This window comes from Alligator sinensis, unplaced genomic scaffold (assembly GCF_000455745.1).
Source record: "Alligator sinensis unplaced genomic scaffold, ASM45574v1 scaffold400_1, whole genome shotgun sequence".
Taxonomy (NCBI): Eukaryota; Metazoa; Chordata; order Crocodylia; family Alligatoridae; genus Alligator; species Alligator sinensis.
This window is the reverse complement of record NW_005841897.1, coordinates 47,040-68,694: the sequence shown is the minus strand read 5'-3', so window position 1 is coordinate 68,694 and position 21,655 is coordinate 47,040. Positions and strand designations below refer to the sequence as shown.

The window sequence follows — 21,655 nt, the reverse complement described above, 5'->3', positions numbered from 1 at the left end:
TAAGAAACAAAAAGAAAATTGTGGATTTTATGGGCAACTCCACAGGGAATGACCACATTTTATAGGGAGAAGTTAACTAAGTAGAAATTTATTTCTTTATTAGAGTTACTAACGAGCAAGGCAGAGCCTGCAGTCATCTGAGGGAGCCCTCAGGGATTAAGGGAGAGAGACTGGAAACCAAACAAAACATCTCACAAACCTTGCGCTTCTCCATTCTCTTCCAACGGAGCTGGGCATTTGCAGCAGCCATGGCCTCCACCACAAAGGTTGTGGTCATATAGCTAAAGGAGAAACATGGTCATTACTGACTGATGACAAGGACCATGGAACAGGCTACTGGGAATTACTGACCGGGCTTTCTGAGGACAGCAGCTTTCTCCAGCTGCAGTCTCTAATATGCCGCAGTCCTGAAACTGTTACTAAATGCAAGATGCAGAGAAGGAATAAGTATGACAAGATTATTCTGGGGCGGGGAATTCTGACGTTTCTCAGATGAAGTTGGCATTTGGGAGGGCTGCATTGACCGTCCTGGGAAATGCTAGGGAACAGGACCATATTTAGGGGAAGGAGCCTCCACGGCTTATTCAATCCTTAGACTGCCTGAGGAGATGCAACTGCAATGCTGCTCTGCTAGGAGCTGGACCGAGACCAAATTTAAGTCAATTCTACAGCACAGGAGTTGTCACGCAACGGTGAAGGTGAAAGAGAGGTCTAGGCACCACGTTTGAATCCCGATAGGACCGACTTAGCTCCTCATCTTTCTTAAGGAGATCAATTGAGTGCAGCACAGGTTACTGTATGTGGAGTCTTTACACTGAATTCTTGGAAAACAGCGACCCTGTCTATTATGTGTAAATGCTAAAGATCACCAAGTTTTGCAGAGCAGAAACGCATCCCAGTATATCCATCGCCAACTTTCCCTGTCCTCCTCTTCCAGCACAGAGAGCTTCCCCAATGCTGGCAGTTATCCTTCACCCCAGAAACAGCTGTATTCCAGCTGTGCTGTATGCACCCACTCCAAGACATGTCCTGGGATGTAAGGCTTTACGTAGATGCTCAGTAACAAACATTCCCTTATGAATGCTATAGGATTAGGCAGAAAGATTTTTCTTTTGGTAAATGAAGAACAGAAAGGTACTTGTGGCTGCTTCATGATCTGTTGCTATGCCCAGCACAAGGCCTTGTGGACTGTTTTCTGCTTAAGCATTTGTCCCCTCATTATCCTCCGAGACTCACCCAGGAACTTGTAGCAAAAGAATAAATGCAGACAGAACAGAGCAAAAATACCTAGACATAAAAGGAACCTCCCTATTTCTAGAGTTATCTCAGAGATGATCAGACAGGACGCATGGACACATGCAAATGCTGTGGGGCGGGTTTTTGCTAGAGTAAATTCACCCTGGGCAGGCATCTACACATGCAAGGATTAGGGAGAAGATTTGCTGCTCCTGGCAGCAGTCTGCTCCTGCCCCTCTCCGACCATGCACCGGCCCTCTGCAGCAGGCAGGGGGAACATGGGGCCAGGAGAAAGCTGTCTCTTGGTAGGGGCTGGGCAATTGCTCCCTGCCCCCAGGAGCTGCCTGCTGCCAGGATGGGCTCCAGTGGCCAATCCCAGACAGGGCCAGGAGGGAGCAGCCAGCCCCAGCTTGCCAAGTGGGGGCAGGAGGCTTGGAAAGAGCCACAGGGGAGGGGCAGGTTCCAGCCCCCTGCCCCAATCCACCAGTGGGACAGCTAGCAGTGAGCAATCTCCCAGCCCCTGTTCCATGATCATGGAGCGGGGTCTAGGAGCTCAATGCTGCCAGGGCAGGGGGACATTGCCCCAGCCCAGGCTCTATCACCAGAGGCCACCCCAGCAGCTGGCAGTTTCCAGGGGCAGAGAGCAGTCTCCCACCCCTTGCTGCCTGGGAGCAAATTTGCTCCTGACTGGTTGTCTACACATGCCTTTCTGTGCACTAATTACTTGGCATTTAATTTGCTCCTTGCATTTGCTGGTAGCAAATTAACTGCCAAGTAGAGCAAATTACTGCAATAAGGATCAGCACGTGTAGAAGGCAGCACTTACTACACAGTAATTAGCTCTACTACGCAGTAAAGTGTCTTGTGTAGACGCGCCCACTGAGGCCAATTAAGAACTGCACTTCAAATGCTTCTGGAACAGAAGGTCTACAGCTAACTTGCATAAAACGGCAGTTATGGGCTCTGAAATATTAAGCTCCTGACTGAGGCACTGTCCCACAGACAGCACAGCCTCTCACTGCAGTGTGGCCTGACTTCCCACAGAAAGATTAAACTCAGCATGCAGTGTCCTGTAATTAGGCTTTCATTTCTCCACCTAAGAAATGCAAACAACACATGCTGGCCTATCTTACAGCACTGTGCTTCTTCCTCCTCATGCCTGCAAAACATTCTCAGATGAAGAGCTATGGAAGGGCACTGCGTTATTGTCGTAGAGTTAGGAGCAACAGGCAGATGATTTGGACGTCAAAAACTAACTCTGCCAAGAATGGAGAAAAGCTTTGTAAGGAATTAAATAAGGAGCAGGACAGCGTCTTTAAAAGGAGATGGCTGGAGCCACTGACCCATTGGAGGTCCCCGGTCCCCATTCCAATTTACTTACCCGCTTTTAGGCATAGATTGTCATTATCTCAGCTCAATGCCCATTTGAAAGGTTCCTATCCCCCTCGCCTTTTAATAAAACCCAAATCAATCTTATTTAAGTCTGTAAAGCGGTTTCTTACTGCTTCACAAACCGAACTCATTCATCAAGTTCAAATGAGAAATTAGTTTTGCTAGGATGGAAGTACGGCAGCCCATTCCCGGGGTGGGGATAATGATTTCCCCACGTAGGCTACTGCAGTGCTGAAGGTTCTCTAGAGGGTATTAGGGAGCCAGAAGTGCTAACACTGGAAGGAAATCAAGAGGGCAGCTCAACTCCCAAAGTACACGGTCCCAGTGCCTTATAAAGCCTGGCACAAGGACTGTACCAAGGTTAAACTGAGAAAGAGACATATGTGGCAGAAGGCACATGGCTGGACAGGGGCTTTAAGCTTTAGGAAGGATATTTCTTTGAAAGAAACTGCTTCAGAATTCAACCCCGACTGGTAATTTCTGTAGTCCTGGTCTATCAATAATCACTTGCACTTTCATAGAGGTTCTTTTTCAGGGTACCACAGTTGACAATTAAGCCTTAATACACCTGAGGTAGGGGATTTGCAAGGATCAGTTCATACCCCAGTAAAATGCAGCCTCCTCTTGAGTGGAACATGGCAGCTGTTCAATCTCCAAACAGCACAGGCCAGCAATTTAAGAAAAATATTGGATCTGACCTACAGTGTAGAAGGAATTTAGGATGCAAAATGGAATATGGCCAGGACACCAGGATGAGCACTGCCTGCGCTTGCAAAAAATAAGGTGATCTTTAGTGAGCAGGGAGAGACAGAGAGCTTTACATCTCTTTGGAAATAGAGCATGCTTTACAGGTGCTGCTGGAGTGCCCAAAACATCTGGTTTAATGAGACTAATTGTATCCAACTGCCTTCTGCTCCCCTGGTGCACAGGTAACCTAACTAAAGTTCAAAATTCAGACCAGCTTAGAGCAAACCTCACAACTTGCAAAGGGAGGCAGGGAGAATGAGGAAGGAATAGTTTTGTGGCAAGTGACCTCCTCTTTCATTGGTGTGGGTGCTCCAAGCTGCTGAATCAGTACAGACCTCCGTCTCTATACCCCAAGCATCTGCTGGCACTGCTTGCATCTCAGACCAAACACAAGACAGATGGGTTTAGAGGACCCAGCTGATCCTTTGAATACCTTAAGGTCTTCTCGTTGCGGCATACTTAAAATGGTTACAGTTCACACACACACAAATGTCTGACCAACTGTTTGTTATCACAATCTGGTCCATAATCAACTCAGCCAGAGGAGGCCAAGTCTGCCAACTCAGAGCAAGACTTGAAAACTTTGTCCGTAGTGAGCTGGAAACCTTCCCTGCTGAGCACAGGTGCCCAAACTGGCAGAAAGAAAGTGTTCAACTCTTATGAGGTCAAGATGTCCTTCCAAATGGGAATCATAAGAGAGCCGCCTTCCTGAGTCTGCAGAAAGACCTAGCCCCAGTGCCCCTGCTGTTGCTCAAAGCTTTGTAAGAGCTGAAGCAAACCCAATGTGCCAGGTCAGTTCCACAGCTGCTATGTGAAGTACAACAGAGGTGAACTTGTCAAGAATCACACCAATTTGGTGCTGCTGTTAGTGCTTGGGGAAAACTACTTGTCTTATAGATAGGCACTGGATAGATCAATGGGGGAGTGGGCCCCCAAGAAACAGGTGGGGAAAGGTTGTGTAGCAAAAACAGTCATGCAGGACACAGGAGACTCTGAAGCAGACAGAGAAGGTCTTGTCCTTTCCAACAGCGAGAGGAACTGCACCTCCAAACTGCAGGCCTCTGATAGTCAGAATTTGCTATGAAAACCAGAGTCTTTACACAGGGTTCAAGACAACTGTAGGCATCCGAGTGTCAGAGAGACTGGCCTTCTCACCACAGCATTGGCCTGCATCTTTTAGATAATGCCAGCCCCCACCCCCCTGCATGCTACAGACAGGCACAGATACAGCAAGCTCCTACCTCATGAAGCCCAGGAACATTAAGAGAATGAGGCTGACGAGCCATCCAGCAGTCGCAAAGGCCTTGGGCATGGTGAGGGCTCCCGTCCCAACGATAAGGTTGAACATGTAAACCAGACCGACCTGCAATCAGCCAGACAATCAACATTAGAGTCTGCAACCACCCTGGGGGAATTAGCTGAGATAATGCAGTGATGCTGCTATGTGGCTGGAATGTGACCTGTGTACGTATTTGGGGGAGGGAGCACAAGTACAGGGTAGAAGTGAAGGTAGGTGGAGATGACTCTGAGAACAAGAGAGAGGTAGCCAAGGGGATCAAGATATTAGCATGCCCCCAGTGAAAGACATTCCCCTTCAAATCCATTCTCTTTGGGACTTACAGAGCATTGCAATCCAAGCCTCAGTAGATGCTGAGCTACATCATAATCACCCCACAATGCACCACACATCAGAGCCACAATCTGTGCCAATAAGGGACTGGATGCATGGCAGTTGTATTGTAGCAGCTTGCAACCTTGCCTGCATTTTTGTGCCTGGCGCAGGCTAGCTCTACGTGTGCTTCAGTCAGTTTTAAGAATTTACTGGCTGCATAACCTATCAACAGTTACCGGGGGACAACTCCTCCCAGCCACTCCAGATAGTCAGGCACAGCCTCTGAGATTTGCACAGAAATCTCATGACATCAAAAGGTATTTATGGTAGTTGAGGACTGCAAGAGATTAAATCACTTCCTCTAGCCCACACCATAGCAAAGTTAATGTTTATACCCAAAAAAGCTGCTGGAACCAAAAATAGTGGGGGTATAAAGTACTGGAGAGTCTGGAAGCACTGATACACTCTTGGCCCCACCACCCAACTTCCATTTCCAAGACCCATTCTTTTAAGCTGGTATCAGCAAGTAAAACCAGATCTGCTGACCAAAGCAATGGGGTCTAGGAGCACCGTGTGACCCAAACTGATGAATAATCCTTGTGGCTGGAAGCCTTTGGCTCAATGAACATAATTTGCTCACTCGGCAGCTTTGGGAGGGGGAAGATCATAGATTGTGTCATGGTACGATTACTCACATTTCCCTGCAGTCTAGTACCAGTTCCTCTATCACAGGCTGCTGCAGCTGCAGTCCAGGAAGCACAGCAGAAAGAGATATCAGGATCTGTAAGGAGCTAATTCCTGGAAAAATCATGCTGCTCCCTGAACAATACACTACACTGTGATGGGTATGGTCTTTTATGATGTCACCTCTACAGGAGGGATGGCATAGATTCTGGTATGCTCAAATTGATTGGTTACGAGTGCACATAGCTGAAGCAGCATGTTTTGAGATGGTGGACACAAGAATGAAGCATCTTATCTAGGATCATGACCTTGTTTTTGTCCAACAGCAGACTACAATCAGATGGGATTCCTTGCAAATCCCATAACACACAGCTGACATAAGGGCGGTTGGGGGGAGGAGGGGTCCTCTCTCATGGTCTTGGCCTGCCAAAGAGAAACAGGCACCTGAGTAAGGCACTTACTTCCTGGTCTCCCTGTCTCAAAATGTGTTTCACAGTTGCTAAGGTCTGGAAGGGACCTTACAGATCATTGGGTCCATCATGTTGCTCTAGCTATGTGCAATCGTATGAAAAGAGGTCATAAATTTAAGACGACCCTCCCCTATATTAACAGATTTTCTAAGAGATGTTATCATAATAATTATAACCTAAAATATCACATATATAAGATGATAAAAGGTTATACCGGCTGCCACCTCAGAGGGCACTTTTCAGAGAGCAGGGGGTGATCGGTTAGTAGATCCTGACAGCTCTTTCCACTTGTGCTCACTGGAAAGTGAATGGCAAATTGATCTATTGAGAGGTCTCCCAAAGGACCAGACCGCAGCCTTCCCGGCCTGCAGAAAGGCTCTTTCACTCTGTGGGCAGAGGTGTCGTTTCCTACATACATCACCTTCTGTTCCAAGTGCCAAGGGCCTCAGCTCATTCACTCAGCACCAAAGGTCTTTTGGACAGAAACCCAGGTGATTTTCCTTGACTTTTGTTGAATGGATGCAAAGACTGGCACTGCATTTGTGTACTCAGATTCAGGGGCAGACAGATCCCTGCAGCCTCAGAAAGAAGCTTAAGTTCCTCAGAGCTCAGACTACATAAGACTTCTGCAACACTAATATTTTGTACTCAAGATACAGCAAGAAAAAAGCTACTAAGTGCTAACAAGCCAGAATTCAACATTCCCCCTCAAACTGGCTTGCTTTACACTAACCAAAGTCAGTACCAAAAATACCACCTGAGAGCAAAAACATTCTCCCTATATGAGTTTCGACTTCCTCATCTCAGCCTGGTTCAGGACCATTGGCCTAAAGAGGTTACTTGCCCTGAATGATTTTGTGCTGGTTCAATGGTGCATTTCTGCTCCTGGCTAGACACTTAAAAAGAAAAAGAAAGAAAGAAAGAAAGAAAGAAAAGTGTGTGGGATGCATGCTGCATTAGTAGATTTGGTTGGCTATGGAAAACGACAATAACTTCCACAAATAAAGACATTAAAAATGAGAGAGAAAATCTATGCCCAATTCTAGCAAGGTCTGGGTGTACATGCTGCTACTGATGTTACAAGCAGCTCTTGTTAAGTAAAGAATATTTAAGACTTATCTAACTTCACCACCACTCAATATTTCCTCCACTTAACTCAGCTAAGCCAATGTAGCTACCCCCAAGTGGAAAGGCTTATGACTTTACAGCAAAAGGACAAGCCACAAACAAATGTATCCACAAACCATAATGAAACAGCCAACATTAAAGCTTTAAATCCAGTTATTTTGATTCTGTCCTGCTCCCCTGTGCCCTTCACTTTTCAATTTTGTCCAAATTTTAGCTGCTAATACGCTTATGATATCCTAATGCCCAGTTCTTCCATAAGATTATACAGAGTCCCTAGAGTTAAGATGAACATTTCATAGCACGTGAAAGCTGACATGCCTTGATATGAGAGCCAATCCTTTCTAGTGCTGGTCTTTAATGTTTCTTTAGATCACTTTGGGAAAAGTGGTGACATGGTAATTATAATAATTTTGAGATCCAGACTTGGCCTGTCCCACAAGCCATGAACACTATTGTTCCTAGCAGCACTCAGAACAAGCTGCAAGCCTGCTGGGTTTATGAGCTATCTGATCTCACAATGCATGCTGGTGCTCCACAATGGCTATGTATTTTTAATATGTTGGAATTGACCCAGCAATCCCCAGACTTTGAACAACTGGAATTTTAGATTTCCAAGCTATGCCTTGCCATGTGTACATCACAGGTAATAAATCAAAACTTTGATGCTCCCTTTAAAATTGTACCTGTAGACTCTACCCTCCTTTCATAGCTGGCACAGAAAAAAGCTCATGTGAAATTATTTTTATATGCCATGATTTCAACTAACACTGGAAACGAAAATGACTAGAGGAGTGAAAAAATAAAGTTTTTCCAATGTACCTTTTTAGTTTGCTGCTTACATCTGACATGCTTTACACACAGTTATTTTCAGCCTCTACGGTCAATTTTGCGTCCAATACAATTGCCCTCCTAGTCATAATTTCTCATCCAGCAACAAGGGAGAAGCCATTTTTAAAAAGGAAAATGTGTTTGTAAGACCACAAAGTAAGCACATACCGTTGAAGGCAGGTGCTATATCTTAAGCTTCTTTTTCAAAATGATTAAGCGTTAAGGCAACTGTGTTTCCTTAAGGTTTGTGAAGTTACTCATGATGTAAAAATGAGAACATTATAGCCCACTATTTTAGAATAGCTTATGTCAGGGAAGCAAATGGATGCCTCTCAAAAGACAACTGAGCCAGAGTTACAGTAAGGTGATGCCATTTTCAGCATCATGTTTTTTTAAATGTAGGTTGAAAAGGGACCAAGACAAACAACATACAGTGTTCGAAGACACTAAGATCCCTAAGCTGTCTCACCGGACTCCAGATGTTTTAGATGCTTTCATACAGTAAAGCAGTCTTTGGTTGGTGTCACGTAAAACTAGATCCCACAGGTAATAAGATGAACACAATCACTGCCCTCCCCTGACTTTATGTGGCTTTCCTTGCAATGCTGACACTGATTATCTTAATTTCACTTCCTGTTTCCCAAGGAAGAAGATACCTTGGCAGCAGGGAGGATTTTGAAGACCTCTCTTCCACAAACAAGCAGCTGTGCCATATTCCAATATTAATACTCACATAAGGAGAGTAGAGCTCCCCTGTGTCAGTGATGCCATTCGCCATCTTTGAAGATTGAGGGGCCACAGCTGGAGAAATGTTGTCTTCTGTTTCCACTGCCTCTAACCTAAAAGAAAAGAGCATCAGGCCTGGTTATTACTACAATGAGATATGGCTGTCGCAGAGCAGCAAAACTAATGGGCAACGAGCTGTTACGGTGAGTGGAAGAGGATTCCAGTGACACACTGCAGTTAGGACTCTGCCCTGTGCTTGAACATCAGCACACACAGCCCTTTCTCCCCATCCCCTTCTCCCCACCCCAGCCTCCCCAACCCTCTGCTCTAGCAACTCTTTGCTTTCTTGGAGACGTCCACAAACATTACCAGCGAGCTGGACATCAAGCCTGGATTACCCACTGAGAAAGATGCTTTCTATGCAGCAGTTCCCATGTACGCAAGTCAATCAACTATTTACCCAGGCAGTTAGACAAGAAATGATCATGCTTTGAGCAGAAAACAGAGCCTTCCAGCTTTCTTTTCTTTTTTGTTTTGCTATGACAATGATTAGATCACACTACCACCTACATAAGAGCCTGTGTCCTTTGACATTCACTACCGCACACAGCTCCTGCTGGCTCTTACAGAAGAAGAAAGAGGATTCATAATCACTCCCAGGGACCTGAGGAAGAATGCCTCGCATTCAAAAGCTCGTCTAATTCAATCCCAACTATGCAGCTGGTCCAGTAAAAGGTATCACCCTAAGAAATCCCGTCCCTCCCAGTATCCCCAAATATAAACAGGCGACCCTTTTGGATGTATTAGTACAATTCAAAAGCTCGTCTAATTCAATCCCAACTATGCAGCTGGTCCAGTAAAAGGTATCACCCTAAGAAATCCTCGTCCCTCCCAGTATCCCCAAATATAAACAGGCGACCCTTTTGGATGTATTAGTACAATTACTGCAAGCTGTTCTGAACCTACTAGGTAGGGTGGCCTATAAATCAAATAAATAAATACATTCATCATGTTATGGCTGGACCTCAATGATACAAGCCTTTGGTGAACTTCACAATACCTACGAACACATACAAAGACAAATGCTGCGAAGAAGAGGTGCCCTTCGACCGACATCTTCCGACAGAGCCGGCACAACGGTTGTCTGATGGAGTAACTGAACCCAGAAAGCCAGGGAGATAGATAACTTACAGACTAAATATAGAGAATACAAGCTTTTGTGAACGGGCGCTCACGTTGTCAAACGCTGTAAAAGGACAGTACAGAGCAACGTGTAACGTGGAGCAAGTTGAATACAAAAGGTGGGAAAGGAGGCAGGGGGATGGTGCTGGGAGCAAGGGGTCACAAAAGCCAATCCAGGGGCACCGAGGCTGGAACGAGTCATGCGACACAGGTGTGTGTGTGTGTACACACGTGTGCTCACGCCTGTCTGCCCCTCGCTCCCAGGCCCCAGCCTTGCTGCTGCCCCTCACTCCCCTCCTGACCCACGGCCCCGGGGACGCCCTGTAGCCCCCGACACCTTCACAAATACCACCCCCACCCCCTTCCAAAACAGCATCTCATGATTCACGTGCCAAATCTCTTGATTTTTAAAAGTTGGTCTCATGATTTCGGACCCGGCGGGCTTGGCCAGGCCCCGCTCAGCACGCGCGTGCACCACTCACACGCTGCCGTATATGTACGGGGGGACGTGCACCGGTGTGTATGCACACATGCGCACACGCCCGTATCCTGCGGGGCCGCGCCAGCCGGGACCCCCGCCCCGCGATCACTTACCGCTCGGACCCCTCATCGCAGACCTCCCGGCGCATGCGCAACCTCTCCCCAGCCGGACAGCTACCTTCCGCACGCGTGACCAAGGCAACTTGGGTGCCTCCGCCGCGGATTGGCTGCCGCGCGTCACGTGAGAGGGGCGGGACCGAGGCGGCCAGGGTGGCAGCGGCAGAGGAAGGGCGGAAGTCAGTGGGGCGAGGAAAGGGGAAGCGGGTGCGCATGCGCACGGGGTACGGGGGCTTCCGGCAGGTGAGGGAGACACGTGGTGGACGCCGCAGCGACTGCCACAGCTGGGCCCGCATCCGCGGTGCAGGAAAGCACGGGGTGGGGGCAGAATCGCGCGCACACGCGTGTGTGGTGAGGTGTGTGGTGGGGGGGGTGCGGTGGAGGGCGCGAGTGTGGGGGGTGTGTGTGTGTGTGAGATTGAGGGGGTGAGGGGGCACGTGTGTGTATATGGGGTGCTACATAAACTACCCGGCCGTAACCCTGAAAGGGTTCGAGAAGCTGGAGGTGCAGCCATGGGCGGATCTGGGGTGTGGATCTAGGAGCTGAGGCATACCCTCCCCTATGAAACGAGATGGATTTTTCTCCAGTTGAAACATCCAGGAGAAGCTTTGCTCACACGCCAGGGGCCCCAGGCTGTGTTATTCGGTATAAGTTTGAAGTCAAAACAAACACAACTTCCTTGGAGTCGGTTAAAAGCAATCTGCAAGGCTGTGAAATAGGAGCCTCGTTACCAGGAGAAGCTGACAGCAGCTTGGCAAAAAAAAAAAAAATAGCTTGATGGGTGGAACATCAAGATCTTTAAAAAAAGAGAGAGAGTTGTTAACACCTGTGCCATGAAGAGTTTAGAAGGGATCAGGTAGATGACGATGAGCCGTGGAGTCAAGTGACTCCTTCAGCCCTGCCTGCCACAGCCAGGCAGTTGGCTTTGACCTTTGGGTGGAGCAGGGATCAAAGAGAGGTGCAAATGCCCCAGTGCACCCTGCCCCCTCGATCTGCCCCTGGGTGTAGCTGATCTATTTTGAAGACCTTCAACATCTCAACAGGCTTTGGTGATTTCCTTTCTGTCTCTTTCTTTCAGCTGTCAGACCATGAAGATCAACCAGAACACGGTGCTGCAAGGGAAGAAGGTGGCATTGGTGCCATATACCGCTGCCCATGTGCCCCGGTACGCAGCCTGCCTACTCGGTCACAGCTGCTTCTCATTTTAAGATTCAGCTTGAAGTAAATGTACCTGTTGTGAAAGGGGCTGGGGACTATTTCAGCAAGGAGGTGGCATGGTAGAATCAGGGCCAGTTTGAGCTTTGCTTTGGTTGTGCTGAGCCCTCTTGCTTTATCCTGCTGTTTAGCAATCACAGCTAAGTGGGAGGACAATTTGGTGTCTTGGTGCTCTCAGCCAAGTCGGTCAGTAAAGAGAGACAGCTAATGCCAGCTCTATTAATACTTCTCTTGAACTCTGGTTATGATACGAGGTACTTGTTCAGTTATGCCTGGCCCTGACACACCGGCTGATTTCATACAGATAACCACACATCCATCACATGCAACTGCTGCTTTCACAATCACTGTTACCATTCCCCAAAGTGAAACTTTAGCTCCTAAACCTGAGTGGGAGGTATTGAAGGAGCTTAAACATTAAGCACAATGAAACTATAAATGGTGCAGAGAGACATGAAGTAAAATGTCAAACACCAGAATTAGTCTCTTCATTCGAGTGCAGGAGATTTTATATGGCTTCCTATGTTATTTCAGGGAATTAAGTGAGGGTTACAATCATGTATGCCAGCCTGCCATTTCCTGAATAGACTCATTGTAGGGGTGACAGTGACCCTTAAAGGTTCATATAAACATAATCAGAGATGTGCTAAACAGACCTGGATTCTGTCTTTGGCTTCCTTCCTCAGGTACCACGAGTGGATGAAATCGGTGGAGCTCCAGCGGCTGACTGCTTCTGAACCACTGAGCCTAGAACAGGAGTATGAGATGCAGCGCAGCTGGCGGGAGGATGCAGACAGTGAGGAGTTCAAACATTTCTTAGGAGCGGGAGGGAGTTGAGAACTCTTTCCCCTATATGCTGTTAAGAACAGTAGCTATCTCTTTGAGTTTCTGGCAAGAGAGATGCCACTAGCCTGTGCTGGAAGGGGTGTAAGACACCACAGCAAGGCAGTAGCTTCACTATAGTCCTGCTTCAGGCTAGTGTCCTGTTCAACAGCCTCTTTTTCCCCCAAGCGCTTTAAAATTCATGCGTATGCTCAGATTGTCTTGCAGATTACTGTGGCTCATGGACACCTAAGGTATGAGTAGTCACCTGGACCTCTGAAACCCAGGAAATGCAGAGTGAAAGCACAGGCCCACTTGATGACTAACAAGAGTTAGGATCAGTCCACCTTAGCTGGGCATAAATAATATGTCTGAGGTGTGGATCATGATCAAAGCACCTAGGATTCCCAGTCTTGGATGCATTCATGTTTCTTACTATACAAATAAGAAGGAGCTTACCCCAAAGAGTTTACAATCCCAGCACAATACAAGGTGCAAGAAATAGAATCAGCCGAGCAAAAGAGCATGAGTGAACCATGTGACAAGCAGTCAACACACCCACAGCCCAGATGTTCTCAAAGCCCTTATCAGCATCACAGCAAAAAGGGGGTTGGTAGAGGTTCACAGCTAGTTTCTCCAAAGTATGACCAGTCACATGGGAGAGAATAAGAAAGTGTCTGAACATTTAGCAAGTGTTTGATGTGGGCTGTTGGAGGTGGAGTCAACAGTAAGATCCTGAATGGGAGATATTGGGCCACGAGGGGACCTTGAAAAGGAAAACAAATAATTGCCCTTTGCAGCAAAGAGTGACAAGATCAGAGCTGTAGGATAAAGCAAGGGTGTTAAAAGTAAGGCTTGTGAGCCAGATCTGGCCAGTGGAAATAAGTTATCCAGTGTGCAGTAGAGGTGCGCTGATACATCAGTCCTATCGTATCGGCACCAATAAAAGGAAAATTGACACTCTCGGCTGCTGGCTTTTTTGGCTGATGTGGCCCATGCATGTGTGCAGCCTTAACCGTCATGGCGCCCTGACATTTGCCTTACTTCTGGGTCTGGATCTAGTCCCCAAGAAACCCCACAGTCTGGATCAGACCCAAAGGGCTGGGTGAGTTTGCCCCTGAGCTAGAGAAAAGCTGGCACTGGCATTCTGTGTCAGTCTGAATCCATCTGCCTGGGGGGCATTTGCACCTAGTCCTTTGAGGGATTGGATGAATGCTGAGAGTGTCAGAGCTCTGCTGTATCCATTCTTGCTAACAATGATGTAATTTCTTACACTCTTCTCCCCTGCACAGCAGCTGGGCAGCCAACTCTGATCTGACTTGATCCCCCTAAATGGGTGGGAGGGGGGCTGTATTTCTCTACTTGAAATGGAACAGCTTTCCAAGTCCCAGGTTTGAGTTTGCTGCCTGAATCGTTTCTATTAAAGGGTGGCAAGTTGCTGGCAGTGAGAAGCAAACTGCTATAAATGCATAGTGGCAAACCACTGAGGCTGGGACAGACCTGAACTTGTGACTTCTGTCTTGACTGATGTTTTAGGCCCAGGGAGATGCACCAAAGGGAGCAGATGAATGGACTGGGCAGCCTAGCAGGTCTCCTTGGTCTTTGGCCCAAGAAACCCTGAGTACAGCACAAGTTTGCTTTAAAATGAGACGCAATGAGGAAAACTGCATCCAGCTACAGTGCCTGTGTGAACCCTTCTGTCCTTGCAAACTGAAGCTAGGATGGCTTCTCCAGAGTATTTCTAGTACAGTCGGTGCTGCCATGCATGCCTGCCTGTCCCAGGAAGCCTGGGTACCAGTTTGCCCAGGTTATTAACACGTGCAGGATGTCGTGTCTCTGCCCATTATACATCTTTAATTTCATCCTTCAGTAATTTGCGAATGAACCTCGAACATGCTTGGAGGATTGTGCTGCTTTCCCATTTTCCCCAGAATGCACGTTCATTGTGCTGGATACAGAGAGGTGGTCCGGACAGGCTGGCATGGATGAGGACTGCATGGTCGGGGACGTGAATCTCTTTCTCACGGACTTTGACGATCTGGCTTTGGGAGAGATTGAAGTCATGATTGCAGGTACGTTCACTCTTCCCTCCGCTGCGTCTAATGCTGCCATCATCCTAGAGCCTGCAGTGACTTTTGGTCATGAAATCCCCTTTCATACAGATGGTTTCAAGTAGATTATGATGATCTGTCCCTCCTCTCAAACAAGCAACAGTGGTCTGTGCCAACTGAAGAGCATGAGGAGAATGTATAAGCTTTCTGTGCTGATTGAATTATGCTGATAAAGCTGTCATGATATGCAAACCATTCTCCATTCATCCTGCTTAGAACATCTGCAGAAAATCTGCTATAAGAACAAGGCCTGTGCTGTATAGAGTAAGACAAACTTCTATTCCTGTCTCTTTCAGAGCCCTGCTACCGCGGCAGAGGGTTTGGCAAGGAGGCCACTCTGATGATGATGTTCTACGGTATGGAGTGTTAAACCCAGGAGGGTTGGATGTATTGTGATAGGAGGGATTGAGAAGCAAATGTTCCCTTACCTTGTTGTCAGAGGTGGGAGGGGGCAGTAGGTAGGTCTTGGCCCCCTTTTTAAGGAGTATGGGACTCTTGCATGTGTAGTTCTACCAGTATGGAGGAGCATGGAGATTCTAACAGTAGGCGTGTTGGTCTTTTTGGCTTTTCCCGCAGGGGTGACAAAACTGGGAATCACCAAATTTGAGGCTAAGATTGGCCAGGAAAACAAAGCTAGCACCAGCATGTTCAGGAAGCTTCATTTCAAGGAGGTAACAGCCTGTTTTGTACTGAGGCAGCTTTTCCCTATGAAGCAGCATTTCTTCTTCGAGTGAGATTGAGTTGGATTGTGTTCTCCATGCTACAGGTTGCTGTGAACAGCATCTTTGAGGAGGTGACATTGAGACTGGATGTGAGTGAGCAGGAGAAACACTGGCTCTTGGAGCAGACAGGCCACGTGGAGGAGAAAAGCTACAGGGATATGAAGCTGCAGAACCTGGCCTCTGAAAGCTGATGGCTGTCCTGGAAGGAACGATGCATGCACATGTTAGCTTTCCAAGAAGGAGCTGTTTGACAGTGTCACCAAGGGTGTGGATGGCAAATGTCTGTGCATCATTAGTAGATCAAACAACAAACTTCAGCTGCTTTGCTGCTGCTCTAGGTACCCGGGGTACCACAGAGCATGGCTGACTTTCCACTGCAGCCCCAATACAATGCCTGCAGGAGAATTCCTTCAGAGTACAGCCCAAAAACTGGATGAACACGTGCTAATAAGAAAGCACACAAATACAGCTCAGCTGGGAAGGGTCCTTTTAGCCTCAAAACATCCTGTTTCTACTCTCAGGGTCTAAACATTTTATCACCAAATTAATTACTGGGTGAGCAGAGTAGTCTACAAATACCACCAGTGTTAGCAGTGGTGTTCAGCATCACAACAGCAGGATAGTCTGGCCTGCTTTCTCTTGAATAAAATTTGATATGAGTATGACATGCTGTAGCTTGACCTGGTCAGGCATGTTGCTCAGCTGCTACCTTTGGTTGTAAAATGCTGGTCAGCAGCAGTGGGGAAGGGAATAGGCTGGGGAAGGAGGGACGGGGAAAAGAATTATTCTGAGTACCTCAGACATGAGTTGGTGGGAGTGTCAGCAGGTCTGTTAGATCAGTACTTATTACTGCAAATTCTTCAGGTGCCTCATGGCTTGTATGTTAGGCTTCCACCTTGCCTTTTAGGCTTAATCCTTGGGAACCGCCATTTCTAGCTACCTCCCCACTAAGCTGTGGGAATGGGGCTGTAAAGCCAGAGCCCCATTGCTTAGCATGAGCACAGCTTCATGAGAGAGGCTGGTACAATTAAAATATTAAGGGCCCCATCCTGAGGTGCTGAGTATCCTTCATGGCTGCTGAGGTGAATCTGAGGGTGAAGTTGCATGTCGCACTTAGACCATACTAAATCTGTCGAATGTTAAGTGGAGTTAAAGTTAGAACATGCAGTGAGCAGTCACATGTTTAGGGTTAATACCATTTTTTGCCTGCACAGCCCTGACTTAACCACTATAGGGCTAGGGAGCCAGGGATATGGTCAGGACCCAGAATAACTTGACCCTATACAGTATATTTGCAGTACAGTGCATTGCAGTGAAATGCAGTGAATTTTGGGATGCTGGAGGACTGCAAATCACTCATTTTATCTCCATGGAGCTGACTGAAGTTACTGTAATGTGAACTTGGTAGCATGGCCAAGAGTTAGCCCTCGCCTGGAGTGGTGTAACTTTGAGACATTTAAGGCTCTTATACACATGCATGGAGCCTGCTTCAGTGCACTGGAAATCCCGCACATTGAAGCACACTTGATTAATCAAGTCTGCTGGAGCACGAAAATTGATGTGCTCCGGTAATCTTCCACATCACGTGTATCAGCATCCCCGTGCTGCAAAAATGGCGGTGAGGTGCTTTGAAATAAAACGTGTTCAATGAGCTTTAGTTCAAAGCTCCCCGCTGCAATTTTTTCAGTGTGGGGACATGCAGGGACGCTGATACACATGACGCATGGGTGCTTTTAATTACCGCAGCTTGCTAATTAAAGTGCCCAGCGCCGCATCCCAAAACGCATGTAAAAATGCCCATAGAGGGCGCTTAGCTCAAGTTAACAAGCTTTAACATGTAGATGCTTCTGTTTTAAGTGCCCTTAGTATAGCCTTAATGTGCAGCTTCACCCTGAGGTGTGGGGACCTGCTAAAGGATGTCTGGTTGACTTCCCTATTGCCAGCAGTGTTAAAGAAGGATGCTTCTAAAAGATGGGAAAGCAGGCACTAAATTACTATAGGTAAGAGGGGACATAAAACTGGAGATGCCAAGCTACTTACATCACTAGAGGATGATTTTTGGAGGGGAGAATTATCTGTCCCAGGACTACTCAGTACAAGTATTGGAAAGGAGGTACACGGCTGTGATAGAGATTCCCACAATAAGTTGAATGAGGAAATTCAGTTGCAACAAGGGTGTAAAGGATAAGGTAGCCAAGATACTATTATGCTTGTTTGAAAATCAGTGTTACCAGATGATAAGGGCACAAGGGCTGTTTGCATTACAGTAGCCTTATTGACTAATTCCTTTAATGACCAGAAATGTTTAATTTCTGCTGTGTTGGATAATAGGTTTCCAATCTGAATGGGGATATATTTAATCAGTAATTGGTACCCTGCAGAATTTTTAGTGCTGCTATTTGTGTGTGCGGGTCCTGGGGATTTTCATTCTGATTTGAGTTCATTTAAATGCATTATTTCTATGACTAATATTAAAAGCAAGTGCAATAGTAGCGTATTGTGGTCTTTTAATCAGCCAGGAGGTATTTAGGGTGGATTTGCTTATAAGCAAAAGCCTTGCAGAGTAATAAAGTGAAGAGCAGCTCTACTTAGAGCTGGGATTAAAGTTACAGGGGCTATTAATCCTCCTGCTCTTGATCACCAGCTGGGATCAGGAATAAATGTCCCCCTGGTAGAGTATTTGCACAATTCAGGTGCATTATGGGTTTTTCTCTACTTCCATTTGATATAGGATTGTGCTAGAGGGAAAATTTGGGACTGTGTGCGCCTTTATTTGGAGATGATCATTGCCATGTCTCTGATATCTGCATTTAGGGCTTTTAGAAATCCCTGCAAAGAATTTTTTTGAAGAGAAAAAGCATCACTACTTACAGCATGGAAATAAGGACACTTATGATGCTACAGTGAAGTCACAGCTGCCTTCTGAGGCTGGGAAGTAAAACATCTTCCTTTTGGCTTCCACAGGATTCAGACGTGTATTACAAGGAAACATTTCTTCTCTTCCTAAAATGGGGTCTTAATTTTGTTGCAGTCAGTGAGAAGCAAAAAGAACAGAACTGCACAGCTCAAACCTGAAAATGAGCTAAAAAAGGAGTTTATTTTCAAACTTGTAATATAAAATAGGCTGTTTTTGATTTTTCCCAATTTCCTGAAAACAGACCTGGGTGGGGCTGAGGTCCAAATTGTATGGGCCAAAGTCCTGATTTTATTAGACAGCATTGGTATTTACCACCAGGAGATGGCAGACGCTTGTGTTTCCTACAGTATATGAACTGTGACAACAAAACAGCACCTTGGCTCAGCTCAGTCTTCGAATGAGCTGTGGTGTACGCACTCTGCAGTGGCCATGCCTCATTGCCTGGTCCAGAAACCAAAGTAGACCCAGAGAGAGGGTGGGGAGAACACAGAACAAATGGACACGGGTCATAAAGGGAGAAGGGCTTTGAAATCAATGTGGGATGTTCCACACGCAAAGCACAGTTGTAGGGGACAGTTGGTGTCGGTGCCCAGTAATTTCTTTCCTATATAATCAAGTCTGTTAGTTAATTACACACTACTTAAGTTTAGATAAAAAACTAGCTAGCTGCTGTTAGTAATGCAGATCAACACATTTTCCTATGTTGCTTCATACCATGAACCATCTTTCATCACTTTGTCCCACCCCAGATTTCTTCAAGGCTGCAATATGAATGTGTTGAAAGAAAAATGCCTAAGAGTGCTGAGGAACCCAAGGACAAATGCTAGTCGTGGAGATCCAGCAACTCTAATACTGATCAGCAACACCATGGGGAGGACTTCCTTGATGGGACATAGCTTCAGTGGCCTTTCAAGGAGTCTGTTTCTGTGACTGCAGGTGGAGGGGAATCAGCGGTGGTGAAAGTGGTGGAAATGCGTCCATTTAGTCCACAACTGCTGCAGAAGGCCAGCACTGCCTGGATTAGTCGCTACCAGTGAGGTAGCCTGTGTAACAACTGTACAGGGGTTCAGCTCTGCCCTGGCCAACAGCATCACAAGACTAAAGGAAAAGGCACAGAGAGGTTGGGAACAATGGCACCATAGGGCTGAAGGACTGGGCTATGCTAAGGATTTGTGAAATACATTTTGTAAACAGAAGACTTCAACTTCCAAGTCTGGGGCAGAGGAGATAGGAAGTGGGAGCCCATATCTGTCTTATTAGGTATCCCCTGGGCCTTCTGTCTGCCATGCTCTTCTCTTCAGAGGGATCTGCCTAAGGGGAATGTCATGGTACAGACACGCCTGCCCTTCCTCACTCTTGGGCTGCCATTTGAACAAAGGGCCTGGTGCATGAAGAGACCTTTGACTGGGATCAGTTGATACTGGAGCATTCCCCAGCCAGGACTTGGGCCCAGCCCCTTGGCAAGGCATGGCCTCTGCTGGAGGCTGCAAATGCGGCTTGTGCCAGTCATTGGCATTGCAGGTGGAGATCTTGCTCCTGTGAACCCTCAGTCTGGCTAGGGCAGACTCTGAGAAGGTGCTGCAAGCACTTGGTAGCTCTAGCTGCTTACCTGGGGCCAGTGACACCTTCTCCGTTTGTCCCTTCTTCTCAGCAATTCTCTTCTGAGCCTGTTCCAGACCACTCTCCAGGTGGCACACATCCTCCGTTACCCTAATGACCCGGTCAAACTGGTCCAGCAGGTTGTTCAGGGCAGAGGGAAGGCGCTCCAGATAAAACTCCACCTTGTAGGGCTCAGGGGCAGGGCTCTCGGGAAGGGCCAGCTCCTCCGAACTGAGGGAGCCGGAAGAGACGGTAGAGCTGGCACAGCGAATGACCGTGCCAGCCGAGGGGAGTCGGGAGTGTTTGGAGTTCCCAGAGGAATGGGAGAGCAGGGAATCCATCCCTTCAAATTTCACTTTGTGACGGAACTGAAAGACAAAAGGAGTGGGAACGTGGATGATCACACGGTCTCCCATCACCAAGGACATGGGAGCTACAGTGGCTATGTCCCCTGTCCCTGAAGGTTACATACAGGCTTTTTGATCCCACTGTACATTTTGTCAATAGCTACGATGGGGTTAATACGGGATCAACCGAAATCATAGAAATCATTAAACAGGGCTGGAAGGGACCTCCAGAGGTCATCTAATCGAAATCGAACCCCCTGCCTGAAGCAGGATCATCCTTAGTCGAACCAGCCCATACTAATCCATAATTTAACCTCTGTGTAAAACTACCATCAACCCTGACACAACACAAGACACGACACCCAAGCCTGCCACGGGTAAAGCAGGGGAACCACAGCAGCCAACATCCTGCTTCTGTAAAAGTTTGTTATTTGCTCAAGAGATCCCAGGTAGAGGGCTACCTCTGTGCTAGAGGAAGGCAAAACCCCCCACAGTCCATACCAATCTGACCACAGATTGGTAAAATTCCTGCCTGACACTAAATCTGGCAATCGGTCTGATCCTGAGGAGAGGGACAAGACCCCATAGCCAGGAACCTCTGGCTTTGGTCCCAGCAAGAGCATTGGCACAGCCCAGTCAAAGTCCCCAGTGTTGGCTGTAGCCAACACCCAATGTTTTTGAGGAAGGCTTAAACTCCCTCCCCCAAAAAACCAAAAGAACAACGCACTTGTCATGTAGCAGAAAAGCAGGGGCAGAATTCCCTCCCAGCCTCATGTGGCAACCAGCAAGCCCAGAAGCCTGGGAAATCTCCATAGAGAACATAGACACAACTACACCTGGATCATCCCCGACCAGTGGCTGTCCATCCTCTTCTTGAACACCCGCAGTGATGCAGAGGCCACAACTGCCCCAGGTGTCTATATTCCACTGCCTCATTGTTCTAACAGTGAAGAAGTTTTTGCTGATATTCAATCTAAACCTACTTTGCTGCAGCTTCAGATATTTAGTAAATGGCTCATGGGCTGTTGGAAAGTCCAACAGGTAGTTTGCAACCATCTCCCAGTGGTGATGCGCAGGGGATGCATGGGGGTGCATGTGCACCCCTGAGAGTGCTGGTGCTCCCCCTGACAGGCAGCGCTCCCTGCTTAGGTGATGGGCAGGTTGGAGTGCCGGTGCCCCCCCGCGAGTGCTGGACAGTGAGTGGGGGCACCAGGTGAAGCGCCAGTTATCATGGAGCGCTGCTTGTGCTTCCCGGTCAGTGAGATTGGCGGTGGGGGGACCCCCCCCTCAATTGCCGACTGGCTGGCGGGGGGGGGGGGG

General features: G+C 47.4%; 3 protein-coding genes across 6 annotated transcripts in view; 1 reads left to right on the top strand and 2 right to left on the bottom strand.

Annotated features, from left to right (window-relative positions):
- Window positions 1–10,651, bottom strand: part of TMEM104 (transmembrane protein 104) — a 64,737-nt gene extending 54,086 nt beyond the window's left edge. The window contains exons 1-4 of the mRNA XM_006018248.3: window positions 10,600–10,651; window positions 8,831–8,936; window positions 4,617–4,738; window positions 200–281 (exon numbers count right to left, since the gene is read on the bottom strand). Of these exons, the coding sequence (XP_006018310.1) occupies window positions 200–281; window positions 4,617–4,738; window positions 8,831–8,936; window positions 10,600–10,634 (345 nt within the window). The 5' untranslated portion in view covers window positions 10,635–10,651. The remainder of the gene's footprint in view (window positions 1–199; window positions 282–4,616; window positions 4,739–8,830; window positions 8,937–10,599) is intronic.
- A 149-nt stretch (window positions 10,652–10,800) lies between these two features.
- Window positions 10,801–17,170, top strand: NAT9 (N-acetyltransferase 9 (putative)). Of its 4 annotated transcripts, none has more exons than XM_006018246.3 (7): window positions 10,801–10,845; window positions 11,681–11,767; window positions 12,504–12,613; window positions 14,571–14,711; window positions 15,047–15,106; window positions 15,327–15,421; window positions 15,517–17,170. In XM_006018246.3, the coding sequence occupies exons 2-7, from the start codon at window positions 11,691–11,693 to the stop codon at window positions 15,661–15,663; spliced, it is 630 nt and encodes a 209-aa protein (XP_006018308.1). In that variant the 5' UTR covers window positions 10,801–10,845; window positions 11,681–11,690; the 3' UTR covers window positions 15,664–17,170. The 4 variants fall into 4 exon arrangements, with proteins under 4 accessions (XP_006018308.1, XP_006018307.1, XP_006018309.1 ...); XM_006018245.3 differs by having other exon boundaries at window positions 10,831–10,920; XM_006018247.3 differs by having other exon boundaries at window positions 10,832–10,958.
- A 1,521-nt stretch (window positions 17,171–18,691) lies between these two features.
- LOC102372537 (polycystin-1-like) overlaps window positions 18,692–21,655 on the bottom strand; it is a gene marked incomplete at its 5' end in the record, with an annotated part of 49,727 nt that continues 46,763 nt past the window's right edge. Inside the window, one exon of the mRNA XM_025197430.1 lies at window positions 18,692–20,356. Within this exon, the coding sequence (XP_025053215.1) occupies window positions 19,646–20,356 (711 nt within the window). The remainder of the gene's footprint in view (window positions 20,357–21,655) is intronic.